The sequence below is a fragment of the Strix uralensis genome, chromosome 22 (genome assembly GCF_047716275.1).
Source record: "Strix uralensis isolate ZFMK-TIS-50842 chromosome 22, bStrUra1, whole genome shotgun sequence".
NCBI classification, from domain to species: Eukaryota; Metazoa; Chordata; class Aves; order Strigiformes; family Strigidae; genus Strix; species Strix uralensis.
Window position 1 is genome coordinate 9939820 of NC_133993.1, and position 13554 is coordinate 9953373.

General features: G+C 63.8%; 1 protein-coding gene across 5 annotated transcripts in view; it reads right to left on the reverse strand.

Moving 5' to 3' along the window:
- Window positions 1–13554, reverse strand: part of SRCIN1 (SRC kinase signaling inhibitor 1) — a 55002-nt gene that overhangs the window by 2832 nt on the left and 38616 nt on the right. For 3 of the 5 annotated variants that reach the window (XM_074891737.1, XM_074891739.1, XM_074891738.1), the window contains exons 7-20: window positions 12487–13316; window positions 12026–12118; window positions 11776–11819; window positions 11250–11428; window positions 10853–11028; window positions 10472–10602; window positions 8973–9120; window positions 7870–8182; window positions 7184–7433; window positions 6810–6964; window positions 6546–6698; window positions 5602–5730; window positions 2275–3531; window positions 264–401 (exon numbers count right to left, since the gene is read on the reverse strand). In XM_074891737.1, the coding sequence (XP_074747838.1) occupies window positions 264–401; window positions 2275–3531; window positions 5602–5730; window positions 6546–6698; window positions 6810–6964; window positions 7184–7433; window positions 7870–8182; window positions 8973–9120; window positions 10472–10602; window positions 10853–11028; window positions 11250–11428; window positions 11776–11819; window positions 12026–12118; window positions 12487–13316 (3996 nt within the window). Of the gene's footprint in view, window positions 1–263; window positions 402–606; window positions 3532–5601; window positions 5731–6545; window positions 6699–6809; window positions 6965–7183; window positions 7434–7869; window positions 8183–8972; window positions 9121–10471; window positions 10603–10852; window positions 11029–11249; window positions 11429–11775; window positions 11820–12025; window positions 12119–12486; window positions 13317–13554 lie in introns of those variants that run through there. The other 2 variants (XR_012631895.1, XM_074891740.1) reach the window with 2 other exon arrangements.

Genomic DNA, 13554 nt, shown 5'->3' on the forward strand with positions numbered 1-13554 from the left:
CATCCCCAGCAGCCACCTGTGGAAACCCTGACGCCAGGCTCGGATTGGGGTGCGAGCCCCTTGGTCCCTGCACCCCACGGGGCTGCACCCCCACCAGGGTGTCCCCTTTGGTCCCCGAAAGCAGCACCCACAGGGTCTCCCCTGCCCACCACCCACACCCTCACCCCATACGAGGCAGCGAGGGGGATGCCAGAGCCGTTGGCAGCCTGTGGCTCACCCGGCTACCAGGAGAGCCGGCCGGGCCAGTGCTAGAGATGGACTACCTGCTGCTGGCCCTGGATCCGCATGTACTCCATCCGCTGCTTTATGTGCTTGCTCTTGTCGGGGCTGCCCTGCGGGCTCTGCTTCAGCCGGGACGCCGGGTTCACCACCTTCATGGCTGGGATGGACACGCCACCGCTCTGCTGGGACAGAGAATTTGGGGAAAGGGGGTTAAATCGGGCAAGTGAAAGCCCACACCGGCACCGGTGGCCGCTGGGCACTGCCAGCGCTGGGCGTCGGGTGCCTGGAGCCGTGCCGAGCCCGGGCAGCCCACGGCGGCAAACGGGCCAAAGGAGCCCGCGTCGGGCAGCGCCTCGGCGAGCTCCGAAACCAGCCAGGACTTACCGACAGCCCCCGCCGCAACGCAAAGAGGGAGTTAAGGGCAGACACGGCAAACACCGGGAGACCGAGGGCAGGAGGAGAGCATCCCCGCCGGGACAGGGGTGCACGGCCAAGAGAAAGGAAAAGAGGCGCCCGCAGGCAGAAGCAGATTCCAGGTGGAAACGGCGGCAGCGGGAATACAGAAGTTTTTATTAACTAGCTGCGCACAGATGGAGATACGGAGACTTGCAAGAGCAGCAGCGAGGGAAGCGGTACCCGGACGCACGTGCCCTGGCACTGCAGGTCCCTCCAGCGGTGCTTGCACGATGCCACCCGCCGCAGGCTCGCTGTGCATCCCCCCACTGCACCCCAGATCCTCCCCCTGCCATCACTGCTGCCTCCTGCCCACCCCGGGCCCGGACCAGCTGCTGCAGGCAGCAAACCTGGCAGCACTACGCTGCCCCAGAGCTGCCTCCGACAGGAGAGGGCCAACGGGTTGTGGCAGCGGGACCAGGTTAATCAATTAGTGCAGGCAGAGCTCCCTGCGCTGCCTGTCCTGCCTGCCCTGCTCTGTGAGCCTCAGTGGCCCCATGGATGGGACAGGGGGACTCCTGTACCCCACAGCACAAGGAAATCCAGCTCCTGCCTGCACCGCACCTTCCCCAGTGCCCCAGTATCCCCGGCACAAGCAGGCACTGGATCTCCCCTCGCACCCAACTCGCAGCGTCCCTGAAAGGTGACACAAAACCTGCCCTCTCCCGCTCTGCTAAGCCAGCCCCAGCCGCGCAGCCTCTCCTGCTGAACCTGGAGCCGAGCTTTGCTTTGCGAGTGTCCCGGCACGTGCCAGCCACGGCCATAAATCCATCCCGCAGCTCCGCTGCTCGTTTGCCAGGCTCCAGCGGTGCCGCGGGAGCTGACAACAGGAGAAACGGCAGCTACACCCACTTGACGGCCCATTCACCCAGCGAGAGCACCGCAACGGGGCCGCGGCAGCGCTGAGAACCGGGCCTGAGATAATTGCTGCAAATGAAAAAGAAGATTTATTCCCCAGCGCTGACTGTTAATAAAGGAGCAGGCTGATGGCGGAGCGGCTGAGGGCGTTTTCCCCCCCTGCTTTTCCCAGCTATTCAGCCAGCTGAGCGGCTGCTGTGGATTCCAGCAGAAACCAAATTGGATGGCTTCGGGGAGCCCGCGCTGTGATTTAATTAGGAGAAACAGCTGCCACACTCGAACTGCAGTTCGTTAGAAAAGTGCTTATGCAAAAGAAGGGACGCTGCTCCGTCACCCAGCGCACCCAGCCCTCGCTGGCTCCGTGGGGTGCTCAGCACCAGCCCCCTCCTCATCACCAGCAGCGTGCTCAGCCCTAAAACCTCCCAGGGCAGAGGATACCAGAGAGCCGGGGTCGAATTCGGTGCTGTGCACAGCAAGGGATGGGCACCAGTGAGGGACAGACGGCAGCACGGCCTGGCACTGCCTGCCTTCACGCTGCCGGCTCGGCTGCCTGCAGTCTCGCTCCTGCTTGCCTGCGCTTCCCAAACCCGTTCAAGTGACAGGGAGAAAAGGAGATTTGTTTTCCACCTTGGCTCTGCCTGGAGGTAGAGTCACAGAGAGGGAGCAGGTAGAGGTGGAGGAAGAGAGACATCAGAGTGAGTCCGGGGCAGAGCACAGCAAGAGGGAGAACAGAAAATAAACCTGCGGAGTGTCGAGGGGGAGCTGCGGCTTGGGTAGCAGAGGCGGCTTGGGCTTGCTTGGAGATGGACTCTCATCATCTTTGGCTCGACTGAGGTCCAGGACAGTCCCATCGTCACAGCTACCGTGTTTGAGATCCCCCAGACCTTCCTCGCTCTCCTCGCTGGCATCCTTGGGTCCCGCTTGTCCTAGCAGCTCTTTAGGGAATACAAATTCAGCCGAGGGATGGCTGCTGATCTCACTGATGGTTATTTCCAGCTCACGGATAGTTTCTTCCAGGCTATCCAGTCTTTGGTACGTGCCTTCATAAATCTCCTTGCTGCGCAGAGTCATGGAGTGGCGAGGGGACAACTGCCCTTTGCAGAGCCCCTCCACTGCCTTCCCCCCCGCGCCGGCATCCTCCGCGCCGCCTTCCCCCCCGGCAGCCGGAGCCACCCCGCCCCAGCCTGGCGATGCTGCACAACGGCTCGGCCTCGAGAAAGCAGCGACCTGGGGATGCTCAGCCTGGGACTGGCCTGGGACTGGATCCCCGCCTGGGAAAGCTCTGGGATCTGGCACCGGGCAGACTGGGGCTGGCGAGCTGTCCTCTCTCTGCGCTTGTCTGCAAGCCCCAGCGGAGTCTCCAGGAGAGAGCGATGCCTCCCGCACGCTCTGCCTGGCTGCTCCTCGGGGGTCCCCAGCACTGGGAAGTTGGGGGACAGTGCCAGGCCCTCGGCTGCCTGCACCGGTGGAGGGGAGCGCTGCCGCTCCAGCTCCGGGACATGTGGCTTCCCCGTAGAGATGAGGGGGCTGTGCAGCCAAGGGACCTCGGTGAGGAGTCTGGCTGCTGCCTTCTTGCCTGCCAGCAGCGTTCAGAGCAGCATCCCCTCCTCGTCCCACTGCGGGACAGCTCGGTTTATGCTTTGAGAGCGACGGGACCTTGCTGGCTGCTGGAGGGAACCTCCAAGTCTCTCCTGCTGCATGGGCACAGCCCTGAGATGGGCTGCTCGGGGGCTGCGGGGCTGAGGCTGGAGGGTACCCAGGTGCAGACAGAGACTTTTCGGAGATGCCAGGAGACACATGGCATTTCCTTCCCGCCTTGGGTGCAAAGTCCCCTCCTGCTCCTCCGCTGCCAGCCGGGTCCCCGTGCTCCGAGCAGCCCGTTTCCACCCACAGCTCTGGTTCGGCTTCGGGGGACGGTGGTTCAGACACCCACTCGGTGAGCACAATCTGCGGGAGGGAGAAAGCCCGGCTCCCCGGGGCTGCCAGGGCCAACGGCTCCTAGGTAGAGAATTCAAACAGATTAAGGGCCGGGGGAGAGCGGTGGGAGGAAGCGGGGAGCTGCCGGGGAGCGCTACGTGTCCACACACACTACGTGGGGCCCCCATGGCTGGTGCCTCCGGGCATTGTAGCGCTGCAGGAGGTGTTTGGCCAGGAAAGGGGATGCTCGGCTCCCTCCTGCCCAGCCCTGACATCCCGTTGGTACCCACAGCACGGACAGAGGCTGGTTTTCTACTGTGCTTAATGCAACCTGGGTCTGGGAGATTTCGGCAATAACTTGCCTGGAGTTTTTAACAAAAATTAGTCGGTGTTGTCCGAATGCCTTTGGGAATGTGATTGCCACCACCCAGCTGGGGTTTCTCCCACGCTGGTATAAACTGGCACGGCACTGGTGCAAGAGCAGAGCCCGGCCCTCGCGAGCTGCTCGGCCCCGCAGCACACCACTGCTGCCAGCAGAGCTGAAGGCAGGGGCTAAGCCATCGCAAAGGAGCTGCCAAGGGGCATCAGACCTTTAAAACCCTGAGCAGCAAGAAGTCACGTAAAAAAATGCTGTCCTGCCTCCCCCACCTCTCTGTTCCTGTCCCAGGGGAGATGGGACCAGCCGTGCAATGCCCAGGGCACTAGAGCCGGCTGTGCTCTCCACCGAGGAGAGGGAATCACAGAATCATTCAGGTTGGAAAAGACCCTCGGGATCATCGAGTCCAACCCTCAGCCCGACTGTACAAGTTCTCCCCTACCCCACATCCCCCAACATCTCATCTAAACGACCCTTAAACACACCCAGGGATGGGGACTCCACCCCCTCCCTGGGCAGCCTATTCCACTGTCCGACCACTCTTTCTCTGAAAATTTTTTTCCTCATGTCCAGTCTGAACCTCCCCTGTTGCAGTTTAAAGCCACTCGCCTGGGAAGGTGAGAGGGAGATGCTCTGGCAGAAGAGGTGCCCCTCTGCAGCTGCAGCCATGGGGCCTCTGCCCCACACCGCAGCCCTGCCCTGGCCAGGGGGTTTCCACCTCGTGGGGGCACCGGGCACCGGCAGAGCCGGGGAATATGGTGGTTACACCACGCTGCCAGGTGGCACAGGACGGGCAGCGGGGACGCGTGCCCTGGCTCCCTGCGTCTCACTCTTGTCTCAGCCCTGGGGGTCTGAGCAGAACCCGGGGCACAGAGGGAAGGAGACACGAGGGCTGGGATGGCTCCAGAGCTCCGGGGCTGGAGCTGGACCCGGCCGAGCGCTGGGAGAGGGATCCTCGCCCACAGGGACAGGAGATGCTGCTCCGGGGCAGCCATGGTCGATTTTGCCCTGGTGCTGGGTCTCCCAGGAGAGGGGGGAGACCCCTGCAACGCACCCAGACCCCCCCCCCCAGCAGCTGAGCTGCCCTGGATGAGGCTTTCTGGTGAGGGGCTCAGCAGCACCCTCTGTCCTGCTCTTTGCCCCCTTGTTACCCCCAGCTTGGGCATCCCCTGCTCCATCCCACCCACCCTCCGGGCACCTTCCTTTCCTCCTGCTCTCTCCACCCCAGAGCCAGGGCAGGATGGAGGGCAGCAGGGCCAGGAGGGAGCAGGGCTGTGCCTGCTCAGCAGCCGGGAGGGGTGATGGTGCCAAGCCCAAGCGGGTCCCAGCAGGCACCAACCTCCGGTCCAGCCCCCCACGTCCGCACACACGGAGCGGGATCTCCCTGCGCCAGGCACGACATGCACCACCCCTCACCCCTCCCAGTGACACCCTCCCTGGGCACCCAGTGTGCTGTGAGAGCGGGGACCCCTCCCCGTGCCCTGCCTGGTGCGGTGCTGGGGTGGCCCCGTCCTTCCTCCCACCCGCGTGGCCACAGGATCCGGCCCTCACGGGAGCTGCAGCAGCCCCGTGCTGCGGCCGCAGGGTTAGTGCTCGGTCCTGTGCCGTGTCAGTGTCGTACACGCGGTGGCGGTGAGCGAGGGAGTGGAGAGAAGCCATTAGTTTGTTAAATCAGAGAAAGAAGCAGAAGTGAGTTAAAAAGAGGTGGGAGAGGAGGTGGTTAAAGTGCAGCCAGTCAGCAGGAGAAGGGATCGTCGCTTGGAGCGAGCTGTTACCTTCCATCCTTCGGCTGCAACGGAGGCTCCGTTGGGCCACAAGTCTGCGTGCCCAGGGGAGACGGCAGCCGCAAGCGGATCGTAACGGAGCTTGGGAGGGAAAGGGGAGGCAGAACTTCTCTGAAACACCTGGGGAGTCAAACACGGGGGGTTGGAGGAGGGAGGCTTGGCGGGAACAACGACGCAGCCTGTGCCTGCAGGGGTGCTTGGCAAGGTCACACCAGGACCAGGGCTCGGCAGCGAGTGAAACATCGGCTGTTCTCATCAGCCGTGGAGGCACCCCCGTCCCTCTGCTGCTGGCAGCATCACCGGTCCCCCTGCCCATAGTGTCACCGGTCCCCCTGCCCATAGCATCACTGGTCCCCCTGCCTGCAGTGCTGCCGGTCCCCCTGCCCACAGCACCACCAGTTCCCCTGCCTCCTGGGGGAAAACCAGCCAAGGCAAAGCCATCCACTACCCACTTGGGCACCTCGACCGTAGCAAATGAGGGGAGGACGTGGGGCCCAGCCAGCCTGGGGGAGTTCAGAGCGTGGGGACAGCGTCTCAGGTGGGATCTCTGCAGGGTTCCCCGTGCACAAACCCCAGTGAACCTCCAGCTGAAGCTGCGTAGCGTTAAAAAACAAATGAGCTTGGTTTCAAGGCCAAGACGGGGTGGAAGTGCTGCAGAGAGATGGTGAACCAGGCACGCAGCACCTGGACCCAGCGAGGGGTCTGGCAGGGTGCAACTGCTCCGTGCTGCCCATCCCTGTGGCTCTGCCAGGAGCCAGGTGGGGAGGGGGAAGCCCAGTGCTGGGCTGACACTTGGGACGTCGCTCCCCACACCCCAAGGTGTTTCCTGCAGGTGCCCAGAGTTGGGCGCAGCCACGTGTGAGTGGCCGGGGCAGGGGGGGCATCGCCTCCGGTGCGGGTGAGCTGGGGCATCCCGCAGCCCCTCCCGCGCTCACCTCCAGCTCCGCAATGATGCGGTCCTCGTCGTCGTCGTCTTTGATGGCAGAGGCGATGATGGGAGGGGTGGACGCCGGCCTGACCACCTCCGACACCGTCCGTCTCAGCTTCACCTGGGGCTTCTGGGTCTCCAGCTCCTCCGACTCGGCCTTCTGCAAGGGGGGAGCAGGGCAGTGAGGGGTGGGGGGCACCGGGAGCCGGGACTGGTCTTGCCAACCGTGACCTGCCCAGTCCAGCCCAGCAGCCATCCCAGGGCTCCCTACCTTCATAAAACTGGGCTCCTTCTTGCTGGTGACAATGACTTCGCCGCTGCGGGTTGTGGTCAGTCCGTGGGACGAGGGGAAGCTCCGGCGTGGAGGGGGAGGTGGCGGCGATTTGGAGGGTTTCTCGGTCCGGTACCGTGGCACCGTCAGTTCGTCTGGGCACAAACGATGCTGTGAGGGCACGAGACCTTTCCCTGCCCCTCTAATCCAACACCCCAGGGTCCCGCCGCCTCCCCGGGCAGAAACCTCCCTTCGGGGCAGCGCTGCTCAGCGCGGGGAGACACACCGGCGATGGCACAGCCAGGGCACACGCGGGGTCAGGCACCCCCAGCCCCGGGATCCGGAGGTGAACCCCCGCCCTCCCCACGCCATACCTGAGCCCCTGCGGCCGTTGGGGTCCCCTTTGCCCCCCGACTTCGGCGCATGCTGTGGCTTGGAGGGTTTGTGCTCGGGCGTGGAGGCGGCGCTGCCGCTGCCTGGGGCTTGTTTGTGCTTGGCAGCGAACTCCAGGTCGGGGATGGCCTTCATCAGCTCGGCCTGCGTCTCCTCCAGGAGACGGTTGATGTCCTTGGCACTGTACTGGGTCAGCGCTGCCCGCTTCTCCTCCCAGTCCCGCTCGGCAGCCTGCGGACAGCAGGCAGAGCCACTGCAGCCCTCACCCCCGCGGCAGCTTCTCCTGCCCTTGCAGGCAGGACGTGACCCACAGCCTTGCTGCTGCCCCCCTGAACCTGCTGCCACCCCCCAACGTGCTCCCTCCATCCCCAACCTTCTGCTCCCCTCATCCCTGACCTGCTGCCACCCCCCCAACCTGCTTCCCCCATCCCCAACCTGCTGACCCCATCCCCAACCTGCACACCCTTCAGCATGCAATTGCGGGTGCTCCCATGTCTGTATCACCGGGGGCTCCCCACCCTCCAGACACCCCACTGATACAAACCCAGCAAGGAGGAGCAGATGGACCCAGTTCCTGTTCCCAGTTTCAGCTGGGAGATGTGGGGATAGACCCTCTAGAAGAGCCCCCCCCCCAGCTGAGGAACACCCCCCACCCCCAGGCTCTCACCTCCACAGACACGGCTTTGTCCGCACTCTTCTTGCTGGGGGTCTCCGGGCCCGTCTGGGTCTTGGCGGGCACCATCTCCGGAGCTCGGGAAGGGTTATTGCTCTTGGAGGGGTGGGTCTGGGTTTGGGGGGGGCTGTGCCCAAAGCTGGGCATGCCCAGGGTCTCGGTGACAGCCGTCAGGTGGTGGAGGTTCACTGGGGGGCTGGTGGGCACCTCCAAATCCAGCCCTTTGCTGAAATCCGTCTCAGGGGCCACTTTCTTGGGGGACTGGCTGAGGTTGCTGGGGGAGCTCCACACCCCCTCGTCCACTTGCCTGCCAGGGACAGAGCGAAGGTACGGGGTATGGGGGGGTTACTGCACCCCCCAAAAAACTTGCTCTCCTGCAACTCTGTATTACATGGCTGAAGGTTTAGGTTCTCTGATGTCTAGGAAGGGCTTGGTGTTGATGCTACAGCCTCTCTTGGGGAAGCACACGAAGGAGCTCCTCTACCTGACTGTCCATTCGCATGAACTTCGTAGGAAATGGGATCTCTCCGAACCCTGCCCCTCTGTCAGATCTGGCTGAAGTTGCCCTTTGGATTCAGGAGTTATTAGGGCCGAGGAGTGACAGGGAGGCAGATTCAGACACTACGTGATCATACGAGCTCATTTCTGTAGAAAACCAGGCTAGCGATGAGCCCGAGGCGAGCCCAGTGCCGGAGCCCTCCTCCAGCCATCCCGAAAGGTCTCGTAATGGGAAGAGGCAGGTGGGCTCGGCCCAGACAGTGGTATCGTTAGATCTGGGAGATGATTTTTCTCCAGCAGAACGATCCTCCTGCTCCTCAGGAAAGAGATTTCTGACCACGCCTTTCTGTCTGGATATAGGACCACCTTTTTTAGGTGATAAGGAAAAGTCAGTTTAGAAAAAGGGGTTCCCACATACACACTGGAAAAGACTGAGGGCATTTCTTAGTTCATTAGCAGAAAAATGAGCCTTTTCTCAACAGCCCTTGGGATTTTCATCCATAACGCAGAGGGGACACTGGTACACACACAGGGGGGCACAGGGACCAGCTGTGTCCTTCGAGGTGCTCAAGGGGCCGGGGTTGGGGCTCAGTGCTCACCTGCGGATCTGGGCGAGGGTGTCAGTCACCGTCTTGCAGCGCTTGAGCAGACCATCGAGGCGGTTCGGCTCCTCCTTCAGGAACTTGACAGCTTCCACCTCCACTCGCAGCACCACCCGCATCTTGCTCTGCAGGCTGGGGAACTGGGCTGGGGTGGGACAGTGGGGGGTCACCAGTGCCCAGCTGGCAGTGCCCACCAAAACCACCACGGCCGTCATACCCACAGCAAGGGCACGCTGCCAGACAGAGCGGGAGGAACCCTGGGGAGCCTGGGCTGGTGTCTCTGCTGCTCCCCGTGCTCATCATCCCTTCCCTGTCCAATGCAGGCACCGATTTTAGCCCCTGAAGGTGCCCCCTCCACATCCATGGGCACCAAGCAGTGCTCTGGACATGGGAGCTCGGTACCCAGGACCCTGGGGACACAGTGGCAGGGGCTGACGTGGAGCAGGTTGCTCCTGGCTCCCTGCCCGGTGCCCTGCTCACCATCCCAGCTGAGGGAACTGGGGGGGTTTATTCTGGAGAAGAGGAGGCTGAGGGGAGACCTCATGGCTTCTACAACTCCCTGGAAGGAGGGTGCAGAGAGGGGGGATGAGTCTCTTGAGCCAAGGAACCAGCGGCAGGACAAGAGGGAATGGCCTCAAGCTGCGCCAGGGCAGGGTCAGACTGGCTCTTAGGAAGGATTTCTTTGCAGAAGGGGCTGTTGGGCGTTGGAATGGGCTGCCCAGGGCAGGGGGGGAGTCCCCATCCCTGGAGGGGTTGAAGAGTCGGGTTGAACCAGCGCTGAGGGATCTGGTGGAGTTGGGAATGGTCAGGGTGAGGTTCATGGTTGGGCTGGAGGAGCTTCAAGGGCTTTTCCAACCGAGATAATTCTGTGATTCAGCATCAGCCTGACTTTAGGGAAAGGCTGCAGGAAAGCGGAGCTGCTCCTACCTCTGCCCTGTGCCCCCCCACCCTCCCCACAGGCCCCCACAGCCCCCCTTCTCACAACCTCAGCAACTGCTGCCGAATCGTTTACTGTCTGCCTTGGCCCTGGCAGGCAGGAGCTCTGCCACCTGGAATCGAGGTGCTGGGCATCTTTTTGTGAAAGGCAGGAGGGGGACAGCCCGGGGACGGGAGGCTGCAGGAGCAGCAAAATCAAGGGCAGCGTGCATGGGGGTGGGCAAGTGCAAGGTCCCGCAGGACGGGCAGGCAGCAGCTCTGAGCAGCCCTGAGCTGTCGGGGGGACTCGGCAGGGACAGCTAGCAGAGCAAATAGGCAGGCAGCAGGAAAGGGGGGTGCAGCCCTCACCCCTGCAGCAGCCCAAAGCCTGCAGGACCCCCACAATGCCAACAGGCACCGGGGGAGCTCGCCCTGGGGATGCAGGTGAACCCACCAGCAACTGCAAACAGGCAAACCCAGAGGCAATGGGCAACCCGGAGCATCCCGCGCGTGAGGATGGGGCAGGGAGACGCAGGCAGGCTCCGCTCGCCACCCAGCCCCGGCCACGGCCACTTCCTCACCCTTGAGGTCTGTCAGCGTCTCCCCCAGCTGCTTGAGCACCACTGCCTTCTCCTCCAGCTCCTGCACAGGGATGAGCCGGTGGTTGTGGGCCAAATCCTTCTGGATCTTCTCCACTGACTTCTCCAGGTCACTGTGAGCACAGAGGCAGGGCAGGGGTGTCACCGCTGTTCCGGGATGCTGGACAACCCCAGGGGTGGCCACCCAGGCAGGTCCCCACGCAGAGAGGGGAGAGGACAACCGGGCTGGAGACCCCTCCTCAAGGACCTGGCACCGCGCCGAGCTGCTGATTTACACCCATGAAGGATCTGGCCCATCGAGGTCAGCACGCAAAGGCCCCCTCCCCACTTGCACGCCCAGCCCCGCCGCCAGCGCCCGCTCACTTGAGCTGCTGGGTGATCAGCTCCTCCTCGTTGAGGTAGCGGAGCCGCTCCTCCTCCACCAAGCTGCGCTGGCGCTGGAGCGGGTCCTCGTGCTTGCGCATCGTGTCGGTCACCCGCACGCTGATCTCTGTCTCTGTCCGTCGCAGCATCGTCTTCACCGTTTCTTGGTTCTGCAGCTGCGAAGATGAGGAGGGGGGCATCAGGCTGGGCAAGTTCCCCCCGTGATGGCAACTGGTGTGGCTACTTATGGGGCCAGCTCAGCTCGGCATGGAGAGGGATGCCCTCGCTCTCCCACACCCAACCCCATGCAAGGTCACCAAGAAATAGGGATTTTCCTGCTCCAGGACTGGAGCCACCCCAGTAAGAGTTGGGGTCCCCCCCCTGCTCTGGTACCCACCTGCAGCTTCTTGAGCTGCTGCAGCTGGTTGCGGAGGTCGCTGGCGTTCTGCTGCAGGTCGTGGAGGTGCAGCTGCATGTGCAAGCGGGTGATGGCAGTGGGCTGCCCCGCTGGCGTGCTGGAGGCTGAGGGCGGCGGGGGCGCGGGCACCGGTGTCCCCATGCCACTGCGGCTGGTCGCTGCAGGGGGGGGCAAGCAGAGGCTGCTGAGGGAAGGTACCCCCACCCTGGGGGAGGCCACAGGCTCCGTTCCTCTGCTTTCCCAGGAAAAAAACTCTTTCCCCACCCCGTGCTTCAGCTCAGCAGTTCTGGGTGGTCTCCAAAATGACCCCGTCCACACCACCCCCACGCTGGCTCCACGGAGAGGCCACCCCAGAGCTGCCCCGTAGCGAGATGGGGGGGTCCCGCTGGCTGCCAACACATGGTGGGGGCCACAGAGCCCCATCTCCTGTGCCCACCCTGGGACTCCCAGAAGCTGCGGGGCAGAGCGAGGGGGTGCTGCAGGGTGAGGGGCTCCAGTCACTTACATGCTGACGGGGGGGTCCCGCCGTTGGTGGCTTCTGTCTTCTCACTGCAACGAAAGACAGGAGGGGAGCGAGCGTGGACCAGGCACCTCCATCCTCACCAGCTCAGCGGGGTCACAGGGGCACAGTGGGGGCTGGCGTTCCCCGGGACAGGGGCAGGACCCCCCAATCTCGGCAGCAAACAGCCCAGCTGGAGATGTCCCACTCCCCGCAGCAGAGCCTGGGGTCCCACGCCTGCCCTCCCGCTCCTTACCTGGGGGTCTCGGCCTCGGAGCCGCGGAGCAGCGCGCTCTGCACCAGCCCTGTCAGGCTGGCGATCTGCTTCTCCATCGCCTCCATCCGCTCCCTGCCGCAGGGGAGGGAGAGGGGCTGGGTGAGGACCTGGCTCTGGCACCACGGGCACCATCAGGCCCCCACCCACCGGGTCCCTGCAAGCCCCAGGAGGGACACTGGGGAGGCGGCAGCGCTGCCGTCACCCGTTACATCCACCCCCTTTGTTCCCTCTCAATTCTTGCCTCCAGCTACCCCCAATCGCTCCCCTCAGCCCTACACAATTTGGTGCTTCATCACCCATCCCGGCACCTCTGCTGCGGTGGTGACAGGGAAAAGCTTTCCTCTGTTCCTCTAGCTCCCCAGCCGCACCGACGGGCAACCACTGGCGCAGCAAAGCTCGTATCCGCGGGGGGGTTTCTTTTCTCCCGCGCCCCTTCTCACCTAGTTTCCGTGTCCTTGGCCGGTCCTGGGGAGCCAAACCCTGAGAGCGGGCGATCACTGGGGCCGGGAAACAGCTCCGGAGGGCCAGAGGAGCTGGGGTTGCGTGGCTTGTTGACGGGGCTTTCCATGAAGACGGAGGAGCAAGAGTCCTTGCGGAAGGACTGACGGACGGGCGAGGAGCGGCTGGGGGGTCCCGAGTAGGGGCTGTGGGGGCTCTGCCCCGGCTGCACGTCCACCAGCCGGCCATCAGCCATCTTCTGCGGGGAAGAGGGGGGCATGCGGAAACCCAAGCCGGGTCCGTACGTGTCGCTGTAAATGGGCGCGTTGGGCTTGTACAGGCTGTCCTCCAGCTCCGTCTGCAAGGCGGCCGCCGAGTAGGTGCTGAGCGAGCGAACGGAGCCCCGCTTGTACAGCCCCCCCGAGTAGCCAAAAGGGTCTCCCATGCCAGCCAGGGACTGGGTGGAGGTGATGCTGAGGCGGCCCTCGTGCACCATGCCATAGGGATCGGCGTACAGCCCCTCGTTCTTCACCAGCACCACGTTCTTCCCGGCCAGGTCTTCATCTGGTTTCACATCCCGGCGCTCCAGGATGGCGCTGGGGCTGGGCGAGACGCCCTGGGCGGGCGGCAGGTTGGAGAGACGCTCGCTGTGATGGACGGGGCTGCCGGCGTAGGAGGGCGGGCGGCCCCCGCTGTAGGACATGCGGGAGCGGGACGGGGAGGAGGACTGGAGCACTGGCGGAGGGGAGCCGGAGGTGAGGTGGGGAGCTGGGGACATGTTGTTCAGCCGGCGGGTGGGAGATGACTCCCTGGAGGTGTACACCATCTCCCTCTGCGGAAAGGGGCAGGGTGGGGGGGTCAGTGCTGCGTCCCCGGGGACTGTCCCCCTGCCCTGCTCTGCCTGCCCGGGACACTGCCTTGCTGCACCCCTCCAAGGACCCAGAGCTGCAGCTCCCACATCTTCACCTGGCCTTGGCAAACAGCAGCTCCCTCACTCCCATCCAGGAGCGGGATGATTTATTCTGATGAATCCCCTAATTATCATGTTTATTACCCTGCTGTCAGGCCCC